At 39.8% G+C, this 26,017-nt stretch overlaps 1 protein-coding gene across 3 annotated transcripts in view; it reads left to right on the forward strand.

Moving 5' to 3' along the window:
• The window catches only part of ITGA8 (integrin subunit alpha 8), a 473,328-nt gene that overhangs the window by 174,604 nt on the left and 272,707 nt on the right, over positions 1–26,017 (forward strand). For all 3 annotated transcript variants that reach the window (XM_033931203.1, XM_033931201.1, XM_033931202.1), the window contains one exon: positions 22,084–22,289. In XM_033931203.1, the coding sequence (XP_033787094.1) occupies positions 22,084–22,289 (206 nt within the window). The remainder of the gene's footprint in view (positions 1–22,083; positions 22,290–26,017) is intronic.

Here is a 26,017-nt window from a genome sequence, read left to right on the forward strand (position 1 = left end):
TAATCAGCACATTTAATACAGTCAAACCTTGGTTTGTGAGCATAATTCGTTCCATGCTTGTAATCCAAAGCACTTGTATATCAAAGTGAATTTCCCCATAGCAAATAATGGAAACTTTAATACAAAATACTATACGTACTTATATTACAAGACTTCGCTCATTTAGAACAATAATTTAGAACACTCCTGCAGCATCAGAAAGAAGAATCATCGGCTCAGTTGTGATTACGTGATGTGTGTATATTGTATGTACTCATATTGCAAGACCTCACTCGTTTAGAACAATCACTGCACTCCTACAGAGTCAGAGAGAGAAGAACCATCAGCTCAGTTGTGGTGACATGAAGCATGTATACTGTATGTACTTGTATTGCAAGACTTTGCTCATTTAGAACAGTCACTACACTCCCACAGCGTCACAGAGAGAAGAACCATCGTTTCATTTGTGATGCGTGTATACTGTATGTACTCATATTGCAAGACTGCTCATTTAGAACAGTCACTACATTCTTGCAGTGTCGGAGAGAGTAGAACCATCGGCTCAGTTGTGATGACGTGACGTGTGTATATTGTATGTACTCATATTGCAAGACCTTACTCGTTTAGAACAATCACTGCACTCCTACAGAGTCAGAGAGAGAACCATCAGCTCAGTTGTGATGACGTGAAGCATGTATACTGTATGTACTTGTATGACCTTTTAAAATTTAATCAAATGTTTTGCTTGTCTTGCAAAACACTTGCAAACTAAGTTATTTGCAATCCAAGGTTTTACTGTATCTCCTTTGTATCTTACTCTTGAGTATGAATTGAGTGCCATTTCCCAGTCAGTATTCAGGAACACAATGAAGAGGAAAGAGCCGATGGCTAAGAATTTGCTGTTCTTTACCTAAGTCCTAGTAAATTAATAAGAATTGTATATTTAAGATTATATGGGTGAACTTAAAACCAAACCAAACAAAAGCTAAACAAAAATAACCTCCCAAAGCCATATTCTCACAGCTTTGCTCTGTTACTGCAGTAATGACTTCCTTTTTTTTTTTTTTTTACTATAAGAGACACCGATTCTGTAAATGTCATGGAAATTAAGTCCAAGTTTTATTTAAAATTTGATGAATTGCTTAATTGTAATATAAAGCAATGAACAAATCTAAAAAATATAATAATACAACTATGAATACAAATAAAAGGTTTCAATATAAAAAAAAACATTGACAGTACACTTAACATAAAAAGGAAACGGGGAGGAAATACAATGAATGATAGTAAATGAGACGGATAAAGGATATTACAATAGGGAGAGGTCAAGATGAAAACTTAAGAAGAAAGCTGAAATTAAAAGGTGTATCTTAGCTTTAAAAGGCTAGCAGTCAAAAGCATCTTTAAAAAAAAGCATTTTAACTTGCTTTTAAACCTGCCAATAAGATGCTCTTCTCTTATGTGCATTGGGAGAGAGTTCCACAGTTGCAGAGCAACTACTGAAAAAATATATTGTCTTCGTGTACTAATTGGATTTAAGAGAGGAACAGCCAGCAAGTGTTGATCATTAGATCTGTCAATAAAAGAAGAAGATTTATAGATTATCGATTTGAGTTAGTAAACATATCTTATAAGATATTCTGTGTGCCACCGGGAGCCAATGAGATTTTTTAAGAAGCGGTGAAATATGATCGAATTTCTTTGCTTTCCATATGAGTCTGATAGAGGCATTTTGGATGAGTTGCAGGCACCTAGGGCTCCTTTTACGAAGGTGCGTTAGGGCCTTAATGCGTGGAATAGCGCGCACTAGCCTCTACCGCCTCCTCTAGAGCAGGCGGTAGTTTTTCAGTTAGCGCGTGCTAATCTGGTGCATGCGCTAAAAACACTAGCGCACTTTCGTAAAAGGAGCCCCTAATTTCTTTAAGGGGGATTCCTGTAAACAGAGCATTACAATAATCAGTTCTGGACATTACCAGTGAATGGATTAATATATCAAGTGATTTGGGTTCTAACCATTTGAAAACTGAGTGGACATGTCGTAATCTAAAAAACGTGGATTTAATTACACCGCTAATATGCTTATGGAAGGATAGTTTATGATCGAAAATGACCCCTAATATCTTTATGGAAGTAACAGCTCGAAGGGTAGAACCAGCCAAAGTAATTGGATGATGGAGTTTAGCACCAGAGCTATGGCTATTTCGGTGGCAGAGGTGAAGCTTTGGAATAAACCGGTTGGACAACAGAATTTTTAAAAATTAATTCCTGACATTAAATCAGCAATATAAGTCTTAAATAATATGGAGTCCTTTTAATAAGCTGTGCTAGTAAATGGACTTAGTATGTTCTAATCTCGGACTTTCCAATATACTAAACCCATTTCTACAGTGGCCGTCAAAAAATACCTTTTTTTGTTGCATTAGCGCACAGTCATTAAAAAAAATGTGGGAGAACTTATCACCTCCTATTTAGGAGGCACTAAAGGTGGGGGGGGGTGATTCATCAAGGGGCACTAACCGATTCGGCACACACTAACAATTAGTGTGTGCTAAATGCTAAAATGCCCCTAGGAATACAGTGGGCATTCCTTGAAGAATTTCCCCCTAGGTTGGTATTAAGCAGTTAGTATATGGTAATGTCAACATGCTAGTTGGTAAATGCTTCTACGCCCACTCTCTGTCCATTCCCTGCCCATGTCACGCATTCTCCTAAAAATAAATTGAAAAAAAAAATTACTATGTGCAAACAGGCAAATTACTGCAGGACACTTTAGTAAAAGAGCCCCATAGATAAGGAAATACCATTTTTTTTAAAATTCATTCAATGCATTTCTTCAATAGCTTTGAGAAATTATTTAACACCTCCTTTTTCAGATGGTGCTTTGTAGCGCAAAAGAAAATGAAAGTTTTAGGCGCTTGGATAGATTCTCTTTTATCTATGAAGGATCAGGTTTTATCTGTTATTAAATCTGCTTTCTTTCAGATGTGGTTTTTGAATAGATTACAACCAATGCTATCCCCATATGATTTTCGTCTTGTAGTTCAGAGTGTTGTATTGCAAAGGTTGGATAATTGTAATGCACTGTATTTGGGTACGTCATAATCCAAATGTAAATCTTTGCAAGTTGTTCAGATTGCTGCAGCACATTTAATCTTTGGTGGCAGTAAATTTGAGCATGTGACACATTTACTATGAAAATTACATTTTAAATCTTGAGTAGTGTTTAAGGCAGTGGTTCCCAAACCTGTCCTGGAGGACCCCCAGGCCAGTCGGGTTTTCAGGATATCCCTAATGAATATGCATGAGAGCGATCTGCATATAATGGAGGGGCCAGGCATGCAAATCTGCTCCATGCATATTCATTAGGGCTATCTTGAAAACCCGACTGGCTTGGGGGTCCTCCAGGACAGGGTTGGGAACCAGTGGTTTAAGGTGTTGATATTAATTTTTCGAGCAATTCACCAAGGGATATCATGGTATCTTAATTACACGAAGTAACATTAAATCAGCCTCATTGATTCTTAAGATCAGAGAACACGATACATTTTTTCTGTTGATGAGTTGCACCACAGACAGCTATTGCTATTTCGGTGGCAGAGGTGAAGCTTTGGAATAATCCGGTTGGACAACTGAGAATGAATAATAATTTTCAGAGTTTTAAAAAATTATTAAAAACATCTTTTTTTCATAGAAGCTTTTTATGTGGTTAAGAAGCAATGAGTGAACGAATGAAGTGATTAATGGAAATGTTATCTGTATGTTGTTTTCTTTGGCTAGAATATGCTTTTATTGAGCATACACGGATTCATTGAAAATGATTATAGGGTGGACAATTTGTATAGCCATTTCTGTACATAAAGCAGTGTTTTATTTGTGAATATTGTCATTTATAAAATTGCATTAAGTTAAGTTGTATGTGTATATCTTTTTATCTGGACTAAATAGAGGCATTCCAAAAGGTGAAGTTGGGGAGAGGTTTGCATTTATATACATATTTTAAAACATTGTTTTAAAAAATAATCTCTGAATAAGGACGTGGTAATTTTAGACCAATTTCCAACCTCTTTGCTTTAAGGAAAGATAGTAGAGAAAATAGTCTTAGTAAAGGCAGGTGATCTAATGGAGAAATCGTCTCAGTTCTTGAACAATCTGCACTTAGATCTTGATGGTACAAACTACTAGTACTACTATTTCTCATTTCTACAGCTCTGAAAAGCATACACAAGCACTGCACGTTTAACATAGAACAAAAAGAACAGTGCATTGTCTGTTCAATCTTACTTCGGCCATAAATACAAAGTATTTATTGTTCTTAGATCTTTTATGAGCTGTGAGGATGGGAGGAATTGTTCTGCAGTGATTCACATCCACAGAAGTTTGGGATGGGTACGGGGGGGGAGGGGGGGAACCGTGCAATAATACTCCATATGTTGCAGGTGCTAATGCTAATTGGTCTCCAGCTGCCTGATGCCAATAAGACTTCTTTGCCCCCGTCCCCATTCTATTCCCTGAGAAGAAGCAAACAAATAGCACTTAGGTTCTTATTTTTTGGAGAGGGGGGGAGGGCAATTCTGAAAAATAGTTGCTAACATTTGTGTTGCATTATGCACATAAATGTTTAAAATATTAGCTTCCTTATCATCCTGCTGACTAGTCCAAACTGATGGATTATGTCCCTGTAGCCCTGCTGCCACCAGTCCTAAAGGACACAAGCAAACTCTGTCGGACCAATTCTGGCAGTCTGGGAAGAAAATGACCATTGTTACTTCCAAAATCAGCGCCTCAGAAAAAGCCTGGGAGCCTGCTGCGCAGCATCACAAGAGGACTACGAAGGAACCCATTGAAGAAACTGAATCACCTCCAGTCACAAACAGGGCAGTAGGAGCAAGGCCTGTTACTGACACACCAGCTACAACATGCACTGCAGTGTCTGTCTCCCTGCCTGAACTCTGCCTCAGATGCCTGACAAAGTACCCCTGATGAGGAGCCTAACTGAACTGTTCCAGCCAGCCCCCTGCCTGCATGTTCAATTAAATGAACAAGAGGTATCCAATTACCCATTCTCTGCTTTCTGTTTTTTATTCATTTTTTTGTAACTTGGAACAGGCAGGCACAACTGAAAGGACAAAAAAAATGTAAACTAAACTAAAATTTAGCTTTATATACCGGGTCATCAACCAGAGGAAGCTCAACACGGTTAACAATAATTAATAAAGATATGCTAAAATTGCAAGGAGATTAATTTTCAAAATGTTTAGCAAATAGAAAAGTTTTAAAAAAATTTACGGAAGGATTGGAAAGGACTGGGACATCTCAAAATTAAAGGAAGTTCATTCCATAATTGGGAAAATTTAAAAGCCAAAGAGAGGCTGAAATTCTTGACTCCTATAATTCCTTTCCTTAAAAAAAAAAAAGTCTGCAGGGAAGGTGTTAGAGGATAAAGTGGGTTGGGGGTAGGAATACTACTCACCCCTCTGAATGAAGTCCACCAGCTGGTCTCACAAGTGAGGCCTGTGAGCTAGCGCTTAGGACCCAGAGAGAAAGATGACTCTGGCCGGGAGCCTAGGCCAAGGCTCCATCTCAAAGGCCAAAGGCATGGACTGTACCTTTGGCAGAGAGACCGTTTCTAAAGAAATCCACCAGTCAACTTACACATGGAGGCAGAGACATACGAGTACTGTGAAAATTTCTATCTTCATCTCTTGTTATACATATGATTTCATTAGAATTTTCAAATCTCTGCCTCCATCTGATGATAGGGGGGCATAATACATAGGTTTAGCCTGATCTTGCAGGACTTGAGGAAAGAAAATCATCAGGCAAGGGTAAATTTCTGCATATGTGTGTGTATATACTTATTAAATTCACTAAAGGGTCCTTTTACTAAGCAGCACTGAAAAGTGGCCCACGCTATGATTAGCGGGGGTGGGCTTAGGGGTGCGGAGTGGGGATGTCGGGGACTTGATGTTCAGGGGGTATCAGCAGTTGGTGGGGTGTTGGAGTTCAGGGGGGTGCTGGGGGTTCCGGGGAGTGTCAACAGGAAGGAGTTGGCATCCCTCCTGCCAATCTTCAATTGGGGGGGGGGGTCGAGGATTCCGGAGGTATCACTGCTTAAGGGGGTGTCAGCAAGAGAGAATGGGAATCCTTCCCGCCACTCTTTGGGGGATGTCACTACTTTGGGGGGTCAACGTCAGGAGGGAGTGGGCATCCCAGTTGCCGATTTTACGGTACGTGTCGGGGAGGTCCCCTGCTGCACCTGGCTCAGCTGTTTGCGGCAGGGGTATTTTGCCCCTCAATCAGCTGAGCCGGCAGGACTCCCCGAAGCTGCGACTTTGAAGAGGCCTGCATCTCAACTGATCGGGGATTCCTGTGCCACGATCAGCTGATGACAAGGGATCCCTCAATCAGGCAGGCACAATTCTATAACTGGCGCCCGTGACATGAACGCTGGTTAGAGAATTGGGGGGTAAGGCATCTGTTTTTAAAGACAGATGCAATTCTGTATAGGAGGCTGGTATGCAATTCTCAGCTGCTTCTTAAGTGGCTGCTGAAATCGGTGTCCTATACAGAATCATCCCCTCAGTGTCTAGAGGATACAGAGTATCCTAGGCATTTATGAGCTGCAATTGAGAGAGGATAAAGTTTACCCCTTGGTTGTAATGACAGTGAACAGGTTCACAGGTGGGTTGCAATCAGACAAAGGGTTTGCCACAATATTAAAATACCCCCCAGCTTTATGGCATAAGCTTCATATTGACCAACAACGCTAATAGTTTAGAGGAAAAAAAAAATTATTTATTTATTTAGATTTTTATCCCGTCCTCCCAGTAGTTCAGAACGGTTTACAAGTAAACATTCACAATGGAGTGAATTGGACATACAAGATTATATAGTAGATTTAAATACTTGGACATACGAGACTGTGCAGCAGTTTAGATATAGGGACTATACAGCAAATTAAGAACAGTAGTTTAAATATAAGTAGTTTAGTTTAGATACAAGTTATTTGAGTATATGCTGAGAGTGGACTATACAGAAATTTAGGCAGAAGATTAGAATGGAGAAAGAAGGGTAGAGGTGGGGTTTAAGGGGGTTGGGTGTAGACTGAGGGTGACCTTTAGTTGAAGAGGAGGGTCTTTACCATTTTCTGGAATGTCATTAGTGAGTTATGTAGTCTGAGTTGAGGGGGAAGTTGGTTCCAGAGTTGGGGAATGAAGTGGCTGTAGGAGCCTTTGCGGGCGGTTTCTGAGAGGAGGGACCTTCCGGGTGGAATGCATAGGCGTATCTCCGTTTCTGAACGGAGAGTGTGGGTGGGGATGTAGATGGGTAGCTTGAATTTTATGTAGGAGGGGGTGGTGGCATAAATTCTTTTGTGTGCTATTGCCAGGGCCTTGAATGCACAGCGTTGGCTAATTGGGAGCCAGTGTTCAGCGCGGAATGCTGGGGAGATGAGATCATGGTAGTTGAGGCTGTGTAGGAGGCGGATAGCTGCATTTTGGACCCGTTGGAGGCGCTTGAGATCTTTTTTGGTTATTCCATTAAATAGAGAGTTGCAGCAATCCATTCTGGAGAGGACATATGTGTAGAGGAGTTGGGCTAGGTCAGGTGTGGAGATGTAGGGTTTGATCCTTCTCAGTTGGCGGAGGTAGTAGAAGGAGGTAGAGACTACTTGGGATATGTGGGTGGATAGGGATAGGTGTCCGTCTAAGGTTACTCCTAGGCTGCGTACTTGATCTGTTGCTGTTAGTAGAGTGGAGTCCCATGATAGTGTTGGGCGTGTGTATTTGGTGTTTTTTTTCCTGATCCATAAGAGTTCGGTCTTAGAGGCGTTCAGTTGTAGTTTGTTGTTTGTCATCCAGGTTTTCATGTCAGAGAGGCAGTGTTGGAGGTTAGCAATTTGGGACGATCGGTTTTCGCCTAGAGGGAGGAGCAGCTGGATGTCATCGGCATAGGAGTGGATTTTAATGTTGTACTTCTGCGCTATATCAATGACAGGTTTGATGTAGAGGTTGAATAGGAGGGGGGGATAGAAGGGTGCCTTGGGGAACGCCATATTTGATAGGCTTGGGGTTAGATTTGTGCGTCCCTAGTAGGACAGTTTGGGTCCTTTGGTGGAGGAAGGAGGTGAACCATTGGAGGGCAGAGTCCATGATTCCAAGGTCATAGAGTCTGGTTATGAGGAGGTGGTGGTCGACTGTGTCAAAGGCAGCACTGAGGTCAAGTAGGACTAGTAGGGCATCGCTGCCTTTGTTGAGTATTGACCAGCTGTCTTCGATGATATCTAGGAGTGCTGACTCTGTGCTGTGGCCTGTTCGGAAGCTGGATTGAGCAGGGGACAGGGCCGCTTGTTCTTCTATGAAAGGTTGTGGTCGGCGGAGCACAATTCTTTCTAGGAGTTTGGAGACAAATGGGAGGTTGGAGACTAGGTGATAGTTGCCGGGTTCGTTAGGGTGGGTTTTTTGAGAGTGGGTTTGATAATAGCTGATTTCCAGCTGAGGGGAACTGTCCCTGTGGAGAGGGAGGTGTTAATGATGGGGAGGATGGATTCTGCCATGGCGTCTTCTGTGGACAGCAGGAGGCTGGATGGGCAGGGATTGAGGATGGTGTTGGAGGGTTTGAGTTCTCTCAGGGTTTCGAGAACCTCAGCATGGGTGGCCATATCAAATTGGGGGAGAGTGGTAGAGGATGGGGTATTTGGGTTAGACTGTCCCTTTATTTCTCCCACAGAAATTATATATCTCCCATTTTGACCTGGGAACCACCACACCTAGGCCTCGGAGAGCATCTTTGCTTGTCCCATGCTTTCTTGAATTTTGATACTATAATTGTCTTTTAAAATACCATCTTTCTTCCCATAAAAATCATAGAACACATATTCTGCTACTGTAGAATCTCTACTGTAGTGTTTATGTATATGTGTTGTGGAGAGCTGTCATCTGATCTAAAATATATTTCATGGTTATACAATAAGGAGATTAAGGGCTACTGTGCCAGCATAACTGTTTGGTGCATGGTGTTTGTGCCTTTCCAAAAGGAGTTTTCCTGCTTAAAAACACATTGTAAACAAAACAATTATTGTCCTTTGCAGAACATTCACTAAATTCTCTGTTTATGACTTCATTATGAAGGAGATCATGAAGAAAAGTAGTAAAAAAAAAGCAACTTTTTTTCTGCCAACAGCTAACATACTACAGCCAGAATTATTTTATTTTTCAGTGGACACAGAAATTCTATATAGTCTGCCTAAAGTTACCCACCTATATTGGCATGCTTAGCCGATGTAGACACCTAACATAATTGTTTAATAGGCTTAATCAGCACTGATAATTTGCACTTAACACCTCTTAATTGGACTTAATTGTAAATTAGGCACCTAAATCGAAGAACACGATTCTATTAAAAAAAAGTAGGCATCTAGTCCAAAGCATCTACCTAAAAGTGTGCATGGCTAGGGTTGGATCATGGGCATGTTTTTGACTTGGGCACGTCTTCGTCAATTAGGTGCTGTTAGGGGATTTAGAGTAGACACAGGTATTTAGGCAAAGAAACCCCTGGCATAAATAGGGTGCGCCTAAATTTAGGATGCCTTGCAACACCTAAACATGATTTTATAAAGTGCGCCTAACTTTATGGAATTGTGCTCAGCGCTAATTTTTTAGGTGCACTTTATAAATCAGGCTGAGAATGGATGTCTCATTAAAATTAGTGATAATGGCCCAGTGTTCTGATCTTAGTGTCTTTAGGAAAATCTATTTATTATAATATATTCTTATGCTGTTCATAGAGTAAATCTCTGCCATTTTTGCAGTATTCATTAAGAATCAAACCTTGGCATGACTGTGAGAGAGTTAAAGGCATTCTGATTTTACATGGGCATTGTGCCCTGACTTCTTCTACAGACTCGCTTGATATTCAGATTCTGTTCTTTGGTATTTAGGATCCTATGTGGTCAAGCCACAGCCATTTTTGGTTCTACCTTCATCATCATGTAGAAATTCATAACATGGTGAGCATTTGATGCTGCAGTTCCCCTTAGGAGAGGGGAATGAAGATGAAATGAATGTTCTTGCAGAGGGTTGGAACAGTTTATTCTTTAGATGGGTATGATGCTTTATTGGGGTTTCTAGTTTTACTAGTATTGGGAGGGGGGTTTTCTTCCTCATTGTCTTTGATGTAAAGCCAATTCTTATTGGCCTTGCTATTCCTTTATTATTCAAGAATGGGTTCACAGTTATTTTGTTGTGTCTCTTCTAGCACCTGGGTTTATTGCAGTGGTCTCAAACTCGCAGCCTGGGGGCCACATGTGGCCTGTCAGGTACTATTTTGAGGCCCTCTATGTTTATCATAATCACAAAAGTAAAATAAAACAGTTTCTTGATTATATGGCTCTTTAGCTATAAATTACAATATTATTATTAAGACTTAGCCAAAAGGAAAGATTTATAAACTGTAATGAGTTTTACCTCATGCAAAATTGTCATGTTTTTAACTATTTTTTTCTGAGGCCCTCCAAGTACCTCCAAATCCAAAATCTGGCCCTGCAAAGGGTTTGAGTTTGAGGCCACTGGTTTACTGGGATGTGTAATTTTTGTATAAATGTTAAAAAAAGCTAAAATGTTAAAAAATTGAAATACTAATATTTTTATAGTTCTGAAATAAATTGAAAGCTTTTGCAGAATATTTGAAGAGTTAATTTGTTTTCTATAAATACAACAATCTTGGTAAAGCTATATACTGAACACTGAAATACATTAGTATCCTAAATAATTTGTAACTAATAATTGTTTTGTCATCATAATTGTTTTTCACAAATGTTGTGCACTCTTAGAAATGTTCTTGAATCTTAAACTGTGCTTTCCACAGACTCACAAGCAGACAATTTGGTGGATATATGGGGGAGGGGGGTCGAACCAACCAACCAACTTCCTAAATTCTGAGCGTTATTTTGTCACTGTAGCTGAAAAGAGTGTTATCTTAGTTCGTTAAGTGACAATTTGCAGAAATGAAACTGTTTTTGACATTGTTTCAGATAAATGATTGGACCATATCCACATCATTCTCTTCTTGGTTGGGTTGAGAACTTTTCAGCATCCACAGCAATCACAACCCTCACTTATTTGGGTCAATGACAGGATGGCCCTGGGATCGGTAGCATGTTACTACTACTGTATTTGAGTTTCTGCCAGGTTCTAGAAACCTGGATTGTCCATTGTTGGAAATAGGATACTGGGCTAGATGGACCATTGGTCTGACCCAAAATGGCTATTCTTTTGTTCTTATATTCTTAAGTAGGGCCATGTAAATAGCAGTTGCAACTTTATCCAGTTGATTGTGCATGGTATTGAATATCTGGGTCTAACTTAGATAATGGGGGGGTCAATATTTTTTTTTTTTAAAGGCTGAATATTGACCAGTATTAAGGAGCAAATTCTCTAATAGGGCAGCTACATGGCTAATGGTGTGATCCAATTCTATAAAAGAACCTGAGATTTCAGGTTCTGCCCTAGATTACTAAAGTAATCTGGTATTAGCATGGCTAACATTTAGACACCTGCAGCTACATCAGCCATAAAGCTGACAAACTCGGGCACCTAAATGCAGAATCTATCCACATAGCATACAGTATTCTGTAAGTTACACACGTTGGTAGGAACTCCACTCCCGTGTATTTCCCCTTGTATTTAGGTAGGCACACCATCATAGAATACTACCCTGAAAAACTAGAACACAGTATTTCTAATTTTTGTCAAAACTAAGTTAATGTACCAGATGTCCTGTAGTTACTCTGTATTTCTTAACATGGAAGACACTTAACATTTGGATGCATTGTCAAGCATGTAGCAAAAGTCCAAAATGCAGTATCGCTTGATAAATGGGAGATATGTTAAGCTAGAACACTGAATTTGTTTTTGTCAAGATTTATTTCGTGGGAACTTATTCAAAGAAATCAGGTTTGTTTGTGGGTTTTTAAAAAACTTTTCTCATATTTACATTCTCAACACTTATGGGGAATTTCTATAAACCAGTGCTGAAACTTAGCTGCTGTTTACTACCCTATTGGTGCCTAAGTTAATTGATAAATGCCATTAGAAATGGCAAAACCCCTCACCCCCAATGTTCAAGTGCCTACTAGCGCCTAAATAAAAGGCACTGGAATTGCATCTATGTAGGTGCCTTTTGGTGCCTAATGCCAACACCAGAAATGGCGTTAGGTGCAATTCACGTCTAGGCACCAGAAATGTAGGCCTGGAAAACCATGGCAGACATTTCTGGCACCTATCTTGCCCAGAGGTGTGATTCTGTAAACAATGCCGTTACATGATTGACACACCATCGGCTGCTGATAGCGGCGCCGTATACAGAATCTGGCCATTAATGTGTATTGGCTTTTCAGGTCAGAATAGTACTGAAGTGGATTACTGACATTTGTGTTATATATGTGGATGCCAACGTCGATATTCTGTATATTTATGCATGCAACACACCCTTAAAATGCTACCCCCTCCCCCCCTTTTACTAAGCCACGGTAGAGGTTTCTACCATGGTTAAGAGTGCTAAATGCTCCAATGCTGCTCCGATGCTCAGAGAATTCCTATTGGCTTCGGAACATTTAGCGCTCCGGACTGCAGTAGAAACCTCTACTGTGGCTTACTTTAAAAAAAAAGGAGGGGGGAGGTTAATGCCCTATTATAGAATTGCCTATTAAATGTTATTTTTGTTATGCATGTAATCTAATTTGCCTAGTAGTGTAGCAATAGGCAAGGTATAGGGCTACTTTTACTAAGCTGCGCTAGTGTTTTTAGCGCACGCAGGATATTACCACACGTGGCTAGAACTAACCCCAGCTCAATGCTGGCATTAAGGTCTAGCGCGCGCGCTATTCTGCGCGTTAATGCCCTAACGCAGCTTAGTAAAAGGAGCCCATAAACATTGTAATAATAAATGCGTAGTAATTAAAGGCTGAAACTATAATTTATTTATTTAAAAATTTATATACCGCATATTAACTCTGCGGTTTACAAATTACATACAAATCATCTTAAAATCCATGTACAGACAAAAACAAATAACAAACAGGTATAACCAGGGAGAAAATAATTTTTTTAGCGTATTCTTGGACTTTATCCTCCCCACACTGTATCTTTCAGTTCCAGGAAAACATGAACAAACAATAGCAGGTCAGGTTTCAACAAGATTAAAGCAGGAAGCCATTATAGTAGCCATATACAATTTTTAAAATTTTCTTAAAATTTTTCTCATAAAATTCCAGGAAAGCATTATCAAACGCAATGAGGTAATACCTTAGAAAGGCATTAACACAGGACGGCATTAACAAATAGTTGTGTGTTCAACATTTTCTTAAAATTAATATTTTTTCTGAGTGACATCACTGAAGGGTTAGGAGGAAAAGTTTGTACAGTAAAACCTTGGATTGCAAGTAACTTGTTTTACAAGACAAGCAAAACATTTTATTAAATTTTAATATGATATACAAGCAAGATCTTGCAATACAAGTACATACATTATACACGTGTCACATCATCACAACTGAGTCGATGGTTCTTCTCTCTCTGACACTGCAAGAGTGTAGTGATTGTTCTAAACAAGCAAAGTCTTGCAATACAAGTACATACAATATACACGTGTCGTATCATCACAAATGAGCCGATGGTTCTTTTCTCTCTCTGACGCTGCAAGAATGTAGTGATTGTTCTAAACAAGCAAAGTCTTGTAATACAAGTACGTATAGTATTCTGTATTAAAGTTTTTGAGTTGTGGAACGAATCGTCTGAGTTTCCATTATTTCTTATGAGGAAATTTGCTTTGATATACAAGTGTTTTGGATTACAAGCATGTTTTTGGAACAAATTATGTTTTTGGAACAAATTAGGTTTTACTGTATTTGTATTTTTGGCTGAAACCAAAAAAGGACTGACTTAGTATTTTGCGTCAGTCTCTGCAAAACCACAGTTCTCAAGCAGATCCACCACATTTTCTCTTCCACTTATTTTATACAACACAGCATTTTTTATTCAGTTTTTATTGAAATTTTATATAGTGACATACAATAAAGTAGAAGAAACATGTTAAACAAATTGCTCATAACACTATTAACACAAAGCTTAGGATATTAAAAGACGAAATCCTTGAAATGAAACTCCCTTCCCCCCCCCATCCCATTTGTGGAGGGTGAAACACCAATATCCATCCATATCTACATGCATACATCTCCATTCTTTCACTATAACTCAACTATTATCTGTAAACTCTTGTTTGGGTACCCATAATGATCTAAATTTGGCCCCTTTACCTCTCTTCTCCATTATAACTGCCTCATATTTCCCAACTAAACACACTGAATTCCACCAAAATTGGAAAGATAACAAGGATGCAATTTTCCAGGTTTTCAAAATGGTTTGGATTGCTACAGCAGTCTTTTATGAATATTAGTGATATCAACAGAAGCAAAGAGGTTAAAGATCACTCCAGCATTAGAACACATCAATAGCACCAAGAAAAAAAAAATCATCCCTGCTTTTTATGTCTTATAAATCTGTTCATTTTTTTTTCTTCTGGAAAATAACTCTAGCAAAAATTTACCAATGAATCTTTTAGTTATGTTGGCCAAGGATGGAACTGTATAATTATTTCTCAAGTTATGGAGCATCCTGCCTAGCTTCCTGTTTTTTTCTCTTAAATTCACATCACATCAGGGAAATAAATAAAAGCTTTGCACTGAGTTTCTCTGTCTCTGGGCTGGAAAAGATGAAACCGACTGGCACTGTCTTCATTATGTTTTAATCTTAGTGAAGAAAAGTAGTTATAATATATGTATATATTTTAAATGACTTTCTTATTTGAGTTTTGCAGACACTTTTATATTTTTAAACTAACTAAATTTCATCCATAGTCCCAGGTGGCCCATGATGCCACAGAATAGGCTGCAAAGTAGCTTCTTGCTGCAGAATACATACCAGCTGGATCCCCTCTGCAGAATCAATCATGTTATCTGACACCATGGCATGTAAAAATAAAAAAAAATCTACTGTACTATGGGATTATTTCCTATTAAATCAGCAGGAAAGAACTAATCAGCATGGTTCAAGAATAAATTCAGAATAAGGGAGTACTACCTCAAAATGGGTGTTCTTCCTCCTCCTCCTCCTCCCTTTTATCAAGCCAAGCTGCTGATCAGCGCGAACTAAATGCCTAGCCACCTATTCTAATCCTGCGGGCGGCTCAGCATTTAGCTTGTCCTGCTTTATATCGCAGCTTGTTAAAAAATGTGTGTGTGTGTGTGTGTGGGGGGGGGGGGTTATCACTAGTGCTGACATCTGCTTACTGGCCTGATGAGAGAACTTTGGTACTGTTCATTTTTCCAAAGCAGTGGTTCTCAACCCAGTCCTTAGGACACGCCTAGCCAGTCAGGTTTTCAGGATACCCACAATGAATATGAATGAGATAGATTTGCATACAATGGACGCAGTGCATTCAAATTTAGTTCATGCATATTCCTTATAGGTATCCTGTAAATCTGAATGACCAGGTATGTCCTGAGGACTGGGTTGAGAGCCTCTGTTCTAAAGTGAAGTTTTTATTGCGTATTTATGCTGCATATTATTTTCGCTGCTATTGTAGGCTTTCTTTTTCCCCTTAGGGCTTTTATTTTACATGGAAACATGATGGCAGATAAAGGCCAAATGGCCCATCTAGTCTGCCCATCTGCAGTAACCATTATCTCTTTTTGTCTCTCAGAAATCCCACGTGCTTATCCCAGGCCCTCTTGAATTCAGACACAGTCTCTGTCTCCACCACCTCTTCCGGGAGACTGTTCCACACATCGACGACCCTTTCTGTAAAAAAGTATTTCCTTAGATTACTCCGGAGCCTATTACCTCTTAACTTCATCCTATACCCTCTCATTCCAGTGCTTCTTTTCAATTGAAAGGGAACCGACTCATGTGCATTTATGCCACATAGGTATTTAAACGTCTCTATCATATCACCTCTCTCCTGCCTTTCCTCTAAAGTATACATATTGAGATCTTTAAGTCTGTCCCCATGCGCCTTATGACGAAGACCATGCACCATTTTAGTAGCTTTCATCTGGACTGACTCCATCCTTTATATATCTTTTTGAAGATGCAGTTTCCAGAATTGTACACAATATTCTAAATGAGGTCTCACCAGAGTCTTATACATAGGCATCAATACCTCCTTTTGCCTACTAGCCATACCTCTTCCTTCTAGCTTTCACCATCACCTTTTTCAACCTGTTTGGCCACCTTAAGATCATCACATACAATCACACCCAAGTCCCGCTTTTCTGTTGTGCACATAAGTTCTTCACCCCCTAAACTGTACTGTTCCTTCAGGTTTTTGCAACCCAAATGCATGACCTTGCATTTTTTAGCATTAAATTTTAGCTACCAAAGTTCAAACCATTCTTCAAGCTTTGCTAGGTGTTTTTCAAGTTATTCACACCATCCTGGGTGTCTACTCTATTGCAGATTTCCGCAAAGAGACAACTCTTACCTGACACCGCTTCAGCAATATCGTTTATAAAAATGTTAAAAAGGGTTGAGGACTTCTGGTAACGTCACTAACCTCGATGGCGGGTTGAGGAGGGATCGCTGACCTCAGCGACTCCGAATCCCCGAACCCCTCTATGTGAAGCTTAAGCGACACGGAAAACAAAAAAAAAATAAGAAGGAAAAGCAGAATTTGTAGATTCTCCAGAGAACTTGGAGAAAAAAATACCGGTGAAAAACTCCCCCAAGGAGAGCCGCCCTTGGGAAGGCGGCAGGAGAGAGGTGGCCTCCAGCATGCACCGGGAGCTGCCCATGAGATGCCATGTGAGTCAGGAGAGAGTGCATCAGAGGAGGAAATGGAACGAGCAGTTCTGCCCTGGAGGAGACATGTAGATCCAGCGGTTTTGGCCATAAAGGAAGAACTTCAGCAGTGGGTCCTGGAAATAAAGAGCAAAGTGGCTGCGGAGAAGGGGAAAATTAAAGACACTGTAAAGGAAATAAGGCAAGATTTGGCGGACCTATTGGGGCGAGTAAAGGAAACTGAACGGCGAGTGGGTGAGCAAGATGTATTGTTGAAAACAATAGGTGGCCAGGTGACTCTGAAAGACTCTGTAAATCGTATAGAAGATTTGAAGAATAGATCCCGGTGGCAGAATTTGAGGATACGAGGGGGTCCCTGACACTGAGGTATATAAAGACGCTGCGAAAGTGGCGCATTAATTATTTGACTTTATGTTAACATCTGAGAGTGTAGAAGAAACCTCCCTAGCCACAGTGAAAATAGACAGGGCCCACAGGTTGGCAGGTTCCAGAATGTCTGAAAAGCCTCGGGATATAATTGTATGCCTGCATAATTTTGTGGACAAAGAGCGACTGATTCGTAAGGCCAGAGAACTGGGTACGGCAACCTGGCAGACTTATAACATTGAGATATTTAGGATTTATCTGCTATTACTTTACAGAAGAGGAGGGAATTTCACCCAATTCTTACAGTTTTGAAACAGAAGAATTTGCGTTATAAATAGCTGTTTCCATTTGGCCTTTTGATAACAATTAATGATACTCATAAAAAAGTTGTTACTGTGGGCTCCTTTTACAAAGGTGCGTTAGGGCCTTAACATGCGGAATAGCGCACGCTAAATTGCCCTGCGTGCTAGACCTTAACGCCAGCATTGAGCTGGCATTATTCTAGAAGTGTACCGCGCGGTTTAGCGTGCAGTAATTTTGTGCGTGCGCTAAAAACACTAGCGCTGAGGACTATGATACATGGCATTTTGATTGAAATTAAGAAGATAAGTTCTCTATTTGAGTAGTACAAATGAAGTAATGAATGAACATAAGAACATAAGCAGTGCCACCGCTGGGTCAGACCTGAGGTCCATCGTGCCCAGCAGTCCGCTCACGTGGCGGCCCAACTTGTCCAGGACCTGTGTAGTAATCCTCTATTTATACCCTTCTATCCCCTTTTCCAGCAGGAAATTGTCCAATCCTTTCTTAAACCCCAGTACCGTTCTCTGCCCTATTACGTCCTCTGGAAGCGCATTCCAGGTGTCCACCACACGTTGGGTAAAGAAGAACTTCCTAGCATTTGTTTTGAATCTGTCCCCTTTCAACTTTTCCGAATGCCCTCTTGTTCTTTTATTTTTTGAAAGTTTGAAGAATCTGTCCCTCTCTACTCTCTCTATGCCCTTCATGATCTTGTAAGTCTCTATCATATCCCCTCTAAGTCTCCTCTTCTCCAGGGAAAAGAGACCCAGTTTCTCCAATCTCTCAGCGTATGAAAGGTTTTCCATCCCTTTTATCAGACGTGTCACTCTCCTCTGAACCCTCTCGAGTAACGCCATATCCTTCTTAAGGTACGGCGACCAATATTGGACACAGTATTCCAGATGTGGGCACACCATCGCCCGATACAACGGCAGGATAACTTCTTTCGTTCTGGTTGTAATACCCTTCTTGATTATATCTAGCATTCTATTCACTCTCTTAGCGGCCGCTGCGCACTGTGCCATCGGCTTCATTGTCATGTCCACCATTACCCCCAAGTCCCTTTCTTGGGTACTCTCATTCAATAACATCCCTCCCATTGTGTTTTATAAAACAGTCCCGTAAATCCATCCATTCCTGGTGATTTACCTGTCTTAATACGATGTATTACTCCTCGTATCTCATCCTCTGTTGTATCCTCTTCCAATCTTTGGGTCTCTAATTCTTGCAACTCACGCTGGTGAGATTAAGCAAGTAACTCAATACATATTAGAATGTGAACAGTTATATGCCCTGAAGAAACGGTTTCAAGGTTCTCTATGGCTTAGCCCCTAAATACATAACAGACCTCTTCTCCTTCACAACCAACAGACACAAGCGAAGCTCACACCCAAACTTTGTTTCTCCACCGGTTAGAGGTTGCAAATTTAAAAGTCATCACCAACATCTTCTCGCACATCAAGCAGCATTAAGGGGTAAAGACCTTGAACAATTACTCGTGCCTACTACCTATGGAGAATTCAGGAAATGCCTAAAAAAACATCTGTTCCTAAAATACTTAGGAAACCAACCTATTCAATCTTAGTCCTTAACAAACGATCGCAAGAACTATCAATCACTAAATCTGTACTTTGTTTATTCATTCTTTGTAACATTTCTAATCATTGTAAACCGCATAGAACTTCACGGTCCTGCGGTATATAAATTGTTATTATTATTATTATTATTTTTATTATACCGTGAAACGTCGGCTCTATCTAAATATCACTTAAATTCCTTATGATTTAGAGACACCACTTGTTTCAGTCCCGGTTTAATTGTGGCACGTGTACACCCCTTTCGGAAGTTTTTTAGCCAATGATGTGGGCGGTGGAGATTTGAGCTTTTTAGCTCGACCTATAATAAACCTGAGGCTTTTTCTTCCGGGGGTAGTGCTCTCAGTTAGGCAAAGTTGAGTTTGAAGATTAAGGAATTATAGAGATCAGTCCCTCTAAGATGGGTAAAGGGACCTATTCGTTATTTAGGAATAATTTTGGGAGCGGATTGGACATTCTTGTTTCAGCAGAATTATCTATCATTGGTAATGGATATTCAGAAAGATTTAGAAAGGTGGAATAAGATGTTTATCTCATGGCTAGGATGTATGGAAGTGGTAAAAATGATGATTCTACCTAGGTTTCTGTATCTATTTCAAGTATTACCAATAGAAATTCTAAAACTGTATTTCAAAAATGGAATAGTATGATAATGATATTTATTTGGGGAGGAAAGAGTCCAAGGGTTGGAAGATATGCAATGTTTAAGTCTAAGGCAGAAGGAGGACTATGTCTACCTTCTTTAGAGAATTATTATAGAGCTGCTCAGTTGAGAGCGATAGTTGAATGGCATCCATATCCACTTAAATTATGGGTAAGGATAGAACAAGAAATGTTAGTAGATATTCCATGGGAATATGGAAAAATGTGGTGGAAAATCTTTTGGGAAAAGAAAAAAAGTATTTATTTTCCTCCTATATTGTATGTGCAAGATTTTATACCAGGTAATGAGGGGGGAATTTTTAAGAAGTGGGAGGCAAAAGGTTTGAGGTGTTGTGGTCAATTTATTTAGGAAGAGGAGGTTAAAGCATTTGTAGACCTTCAGGATCAATATCAACTGGAAGCGAGAGACCTCTTCCTCTATTTACAGGTGAAAAATTATACTATGACATGTAAGGGGATGGGAAAAGAAGTTTTAAAGAAATCTGAATTTTTAAAGGGATTAGGGAATCCAGTTGTTAAAGGGTGTATCTCTTGGTTATATAAAATTATGCATGATAAGAATATAAAAACATCTTAAATGAAAGTGTAGGAAAAAGACTTGGTGAAGGAATGGTCAATTGATGTGTGTGTGTGTGTGGGGGGAACAATTGTATCACACCTTTCCCACACAACTAGCGCAGCCACTTTGGTGGAAAATGCTATCAAATTTTTAGTACAATGGTATACAGTGGTGCCTCGCATAACGAACGCCTCGCACAACGAACGCTGCACACAACGAACTTCATGTCTTGATTCACACAATGAACTTCGTTTCACACAACGAACTTCGTTTCACACAACGAAGTCGCCCGAGCTGCCGATGTATTGCATCCTTCCGCGCAGGCAGTCGTTAGTCACTGCGCTTAACTGCCCTCTCTCACTGTATACAGTCGTCCTTTTAAGATAAACTCAATATTTTTTATATATCATGGCTTCTAAAAAAAGCAGGAAGGTGATTTCTGTTGAAATGAAACGGGAAATAATTAGAAGGAGTGAATGTGGGGTAAAACAGTGTGACCTCGTCAAAGAGTTTGGCCTCAGCAAGACCACCATTTTCACCATTTTGACAAATTTATCTTTTTTTATGTCATCTTAGCATATTTTATGCTGCAGAACGAATTATTTTTTTTAACATGTATTGTTATGGGAAAACGCGTTTCACATAACGAACTTTTCGCATAACAAACTTGCTCCTGGAACGAATTAAGTTCGTTGTGTGAGGCACCACTGTATTACTCCGGTTTTAATTAGTAAATGTACTAAGGAGAAAAATGATGTTTGTTGGAAAGGATGTGGGAAAAGAGGTAGATTCTATCATTTGTGGTGGGAATGTCAGAAGGTCCAGAAATATTGGGAGCAAGTATTTCAATATGTGAGTAAGTTAATCCAGATCCCTCTTGATATGAGTGCTGAAAGGGGGATATTGTGTAACTGTTACTTATCAATTGAGGAATACAATAAAGAGTTCTGGTTCAGATAAGAGTTGGAGTTGACTGAGTTATTTGTATGGCATGAGGTAAATGCCGTCTCTTGATTTAGCCTCTTGGTGCAAACCAGTCCTGACTCTGTTCCACAGCCAATAAGTGTGATCCTGTGCTTCCTGCTTCACTGGGCTTATCTTAGGCATATGCTTAACTACATACACATACTTTTAGGCATGATTTAATTTTATAAGAGCCCAGTTATACATCTTACACTGTTTTAGATGCAAAAATAGCTTTAAAAGTAGTCATTACAATGCGAGAAAAAAAATGACTGGTGACAAAAGAGATTTTATCCTCAAGAGCTAAAATATCTCTAAATTACCCAAAACATCCAGTACTAGATTTTTTAACAACTAGAGAAAGCAGTGACAAACATTACTATATATTATGAATTGAAAAAAATAATCATATTGTTGACATAACTTCCATTTCAATTATTTTTTATTCAGTGTTACATTTTCTGTGTTCAAGAATGCATTAATGGCGTCAGGAAAAGTCTGATTCTAAGAGCACTAATATGAGTTTGGAAAAAAGGTTGCTTTCTTACAAATATTTTGTATTACCTTGGAAAAGTTACTTAATATCTTTTTGTCTATGTAATTGGATAACAGTAATAAAACATGCTTTCTTTTCTATTCATTTGGAATTAGTTATGCAATTTAAGGAATTGAAATTGACAACATATATTTGCAATTCAATTTGTATGAAAGAAGCTATATAAAAACCTAACTATTATTGTTTGCATTTTCTCAAATTTCAGTTTGTTGGATCTCTCTAAAATGCCTGGCAATTCTGTTTTTGTAGTTTAGATGATATCCTGGTTGGAGCCCCTCTCTTTATGGACCGTGAATTTGAGAGCAAGCCAAAGGAAGTAGGACAAGTGTACCTATACTTGCAAGAGAGTGCATTCTATTTTACAGAAGCACAGGTATTCAAAGGCACTGAAGTGTTTGGCAGATTTGGTAGTTCCATCGCTCACCTTGGGGATCTAAACCAAGATGGATATAATGGTAATTTTTAAACTAAATATTAAATATGCATAACAGAGGCAATAAAGATTTTGCATATAATCAAGACTTTTCCCTTTATATAAAAAAAAAATCCTGATGGTGTCTGGTCATGTTTTGTGTTCATAGACTTTATTTCCCATTTGATAAGAGGACTAAGGGCCTGTTTTACGAAGCCGCACTAGCAGCTGCGCTGCAGTAATGGCCCCGAAGCCCATAGAGATTTAAAGAGCTTCGGAGCCATTGCCACGCAGCTTCGTAAAGCAGGAGATAAATGTTTGTGCTCTAAAAGATCAACATCAAGGGCTCTTTTTACTAAGGTGTGCTAGCGTTTTTAGGGCGTGCTGCACCCCGAGCTATGTGTGAAAACTAATGCCAGCTCAATGGTGGTGTTAGCATCTAGCGTGCGCACTAAAACCCCTAGCGCAGCTTAGTAAAAGGAGCCCCAAGAGTTAAACCTGTTACCAAGCACATTTAGGTTTTGACAAACTGTTCATATTGCCTCCAACCCCTCTCCCCCATAGCTTTAATTAGATGGCTAACCAAAGGGATGCCTACTTCCTCCAGCCAGCTCGCCCACCTCTTCCAAAATGGGCCTTCCTCTCCCCGGTGCATCCTGGGATGCACCGGGGAGAGTCCTGGGACTCTGATTGTGCCAGGTTGTTTAAGGCCCCTCTCATAGGCTCTGTTGGCCCAGGTTGTATAAGGCCCCTCCTTTGGGAGGGGCCCTAAACAACCTGGGCCAGAGCCCCAGGCCCCTCCCCCGGTGCTTTTAGAAATCCGACCCTTTCATGCTGATTAACATTTCTTTGCTCAAAATCATTAAATATTCTCATCCATTCCTTAGTGATAGCCAAACTTGATTACTGTAACGCTCTTTTTAAAGGTATAACACTAACTGAACTTAAACGTTTACAAATTATCCAGAATGTCTCCATAAAACTCATAACTAAATCTAAAAAGTTCGATCATGTTACCCCTCTGCTAAAAAACGCCCATTGGCTTCCTGTCATCCATCGAATATCGTATAAACTTTGTCTACTTACATTCAAGACATTACTATTTAAGACACCTGCTTTCATTTATAAATTGCTAATACCGTACCAACCAACTAGAACATTAAGATCTATTGATCAAAATTTACTGACGGTTCCCTCATTAAAATTTATAAACACCAGACGACAATTTATATTTTCTGTAACAGCCCCACAAACCTGGAATGCTCTTCCAATTTTTTTACGTAATGAACAAGACTTGGTAAAATTTAAAATACAATTAAAAACATTTTTATTCAATGATGCTTTTAATACTTAATTTAATCATATTCAAATCAATAATTCCAACATTTTTGTACCAATTGTTTTAATGTTTCCCCTTTTGTGTTTCTCCTATGTATCTCTTTTATTCGACAAATGTATTTCATAAACCCCTCTTACCCAATGTAATGTAGTTTATATTATTCATTGTAAGTATTTAAAGTTTGTATTGTATGTTTTCTTTTAATTATTTTTTATTATGTACATCGCTTTGAATTAGATAAAGCGATTAATCAAGAAAACAATAAACTTTGAAACTTTGAAACTTTCTTTTGAGCATATTTTTGGTTTCCTGAAGCAGCAATCGAAATGTGACACGTTGGAACCACTAAATAGATAAATGCCTTATCTATTTTTTAAAAAAAGTTGTTCAAAGACTAAGAATAACACAGCATTTCACATTGAGACACCGTATAAGCTAAAAAGTGTGGAGGATCATGGCCAAAGTTGCAACTGCCTCTCTTTGCAGGTTACTCCCCGTTGTTAATAAACCTTTCCTTTAACAGTTAAAGGAAAGATTTATAAACCATAAAGAGTTTTACCTCATGCAAAATTGTCATTTCTTTAATAAGGCATTAACTATTTTTTCTGCAGCCCTCACAGTTTAACATCTTTCCTTTCTCAGAACTGACACATTTCAATCACTATATTGAAAATAAAAACATTTTCCCTATCTTTGTTGTCTGGTGACTTTATTTTTCTGTGCTTTTAACTATGGCCCTCTTTTACAAAGGCGCGCTAAACGTTTTAGCGCGGATTTAGCACGCGCTTAACACGTGCGCTAACGTGTCCATAGGATAACATGCACGTGTTAGCGTTTAGTGCGTGCTAATATTTTACGTGCGTTAAAAAGCTTAGCGTACCTTTGTAAAAGAGGGGATATGTTTCCAGGGCCTTCTTGTTCATTGACTGTTTTTCTCTCCGTCTTCACTTTTTGCCTTGCAAGCATCTTTGCCATTAACTTAACATTCAGTTTTTCCATTTTTCTGCTTTCTTCTCAAAATCTACTTTTCCACATCTTACCTTTCCTTCCACTCTCTCTCCTTCCCTCCAGTATAACATTTCTCTTTCCCTTCCTCCTTTCTGGCCCCCCTCCCAGTCCAACATTTCTCCATCCTTTCCACCAGTCCAACATTTTTTTCTCTCTTCCTTCTGCATACGTCTCCTCTGGTCCTCCTTTCCTCAACCAAACAACATCTCTCTCTGTCTCCCTCCATGAGTCCAACTTTTCACTCTCTGCCCTCTCCCCCTTCCCCAGTGTAACATTTCTACTTCCTTCCTTTCTGTCCTCCCCATCCATCTTGCCTTCTCCACAAGTCCAACACTTTCTGCCTCATGCATGCTTTCTCTCTCTGTCCTTGCCTCTTCCCCCAGTGGCATCCCTCCTTCCCACTCCCCAACCCAACATGCTCTCTTCCCATGCACCATCTCATCCTCCCCTCCAGTGTTGTGCACCTTTCATTTCCCTCCCTTTCTGCTAGGTCCAGCAGCAGCTCTTCTTCCTTCCTTTTACCTCCCCCCGTCCAGCAATACCCCTTCTTCCTTCCCTACTCCCCTTGTCAAGCAGTACCCCTTCTCCCTTCCCTGCTCCCCTTGTCAAGCAGCACCCCTTCTCCCTTCCCTGCTCTCCTTGTCCAGCAATATTTCTATTTTGCGGTCCACGGTCTCATGCGATCTCACACACTGTGCAGGAAGAGAGGCTCGGGCGCCAGCGTCAGCTGACTTGAAACTTCCTGCTGCTGTCGCATATGCCGGGATACCTGCCTTCGCGTATCTGCTGGGACTCCTACCTTTGTCTTGTCTCAGCACCTCCAGACCAGCATCGGCAGGCTATAGAAAGGAGGTAATGAGTCCTGGCAGATACGTGAAGGCAGGAGTCCCGGCATACGTCACAGCAGCAGGAAGTTTCAAGTCAGCTGACACTAGTGCCTGAGCATCTCTTCCTGCCCAGTGTGCGAGATCGTGTACAGACCGCGGGCCGTAAAATAGGACCGGGGGGGGGGGTGGGGGGGGCATGTAGCCCATGGGCTGCGAGTTTGAGACCACTGATTTAGGTAGATATAAATTGTTTGTTTTTTTCACTCAAAATTAATAGTTTTGTTTTTTGCAAGAATACGCTATACTTTTCTTCCATCCTCTTGCCATATAGGCATCATCTGTGTTTATCCCACAACATTTTGAATTCTGTCTCTGTTTTCTCCCACAAAAGAGCATTGCATGGTAGCTCATGTTGTCTCTATTACGTATATTTCCCCCATCTATCCTCTCCTTCAGAAGAGGAGCTAACCTATATGGAAAATAGATAAACATTTTTTCTTTTTAGCCACAGTTTAATGAGAACTAATTATGTGCTTAATTTATATCTTTTGAGGAAATTATAGTGTCATTGACATCTTATGAATTTGATCACAACTT

This window comes from Geotrypetes seraphini, chromosome 2 (genome assembly GCF_902459505.1).
Source record: "Geotrypetes seraphini chromosome 2, aGeoSer1.1, whole genome shotgun sequence".
In the NCBI taxonomy this organism is placed as follows: Eukaryota; Metazoa; Chordata; class Amphibia; order Gymnophiona; family Dermophiidae; genus Geotrypetes; species Geotrypetes seraphini.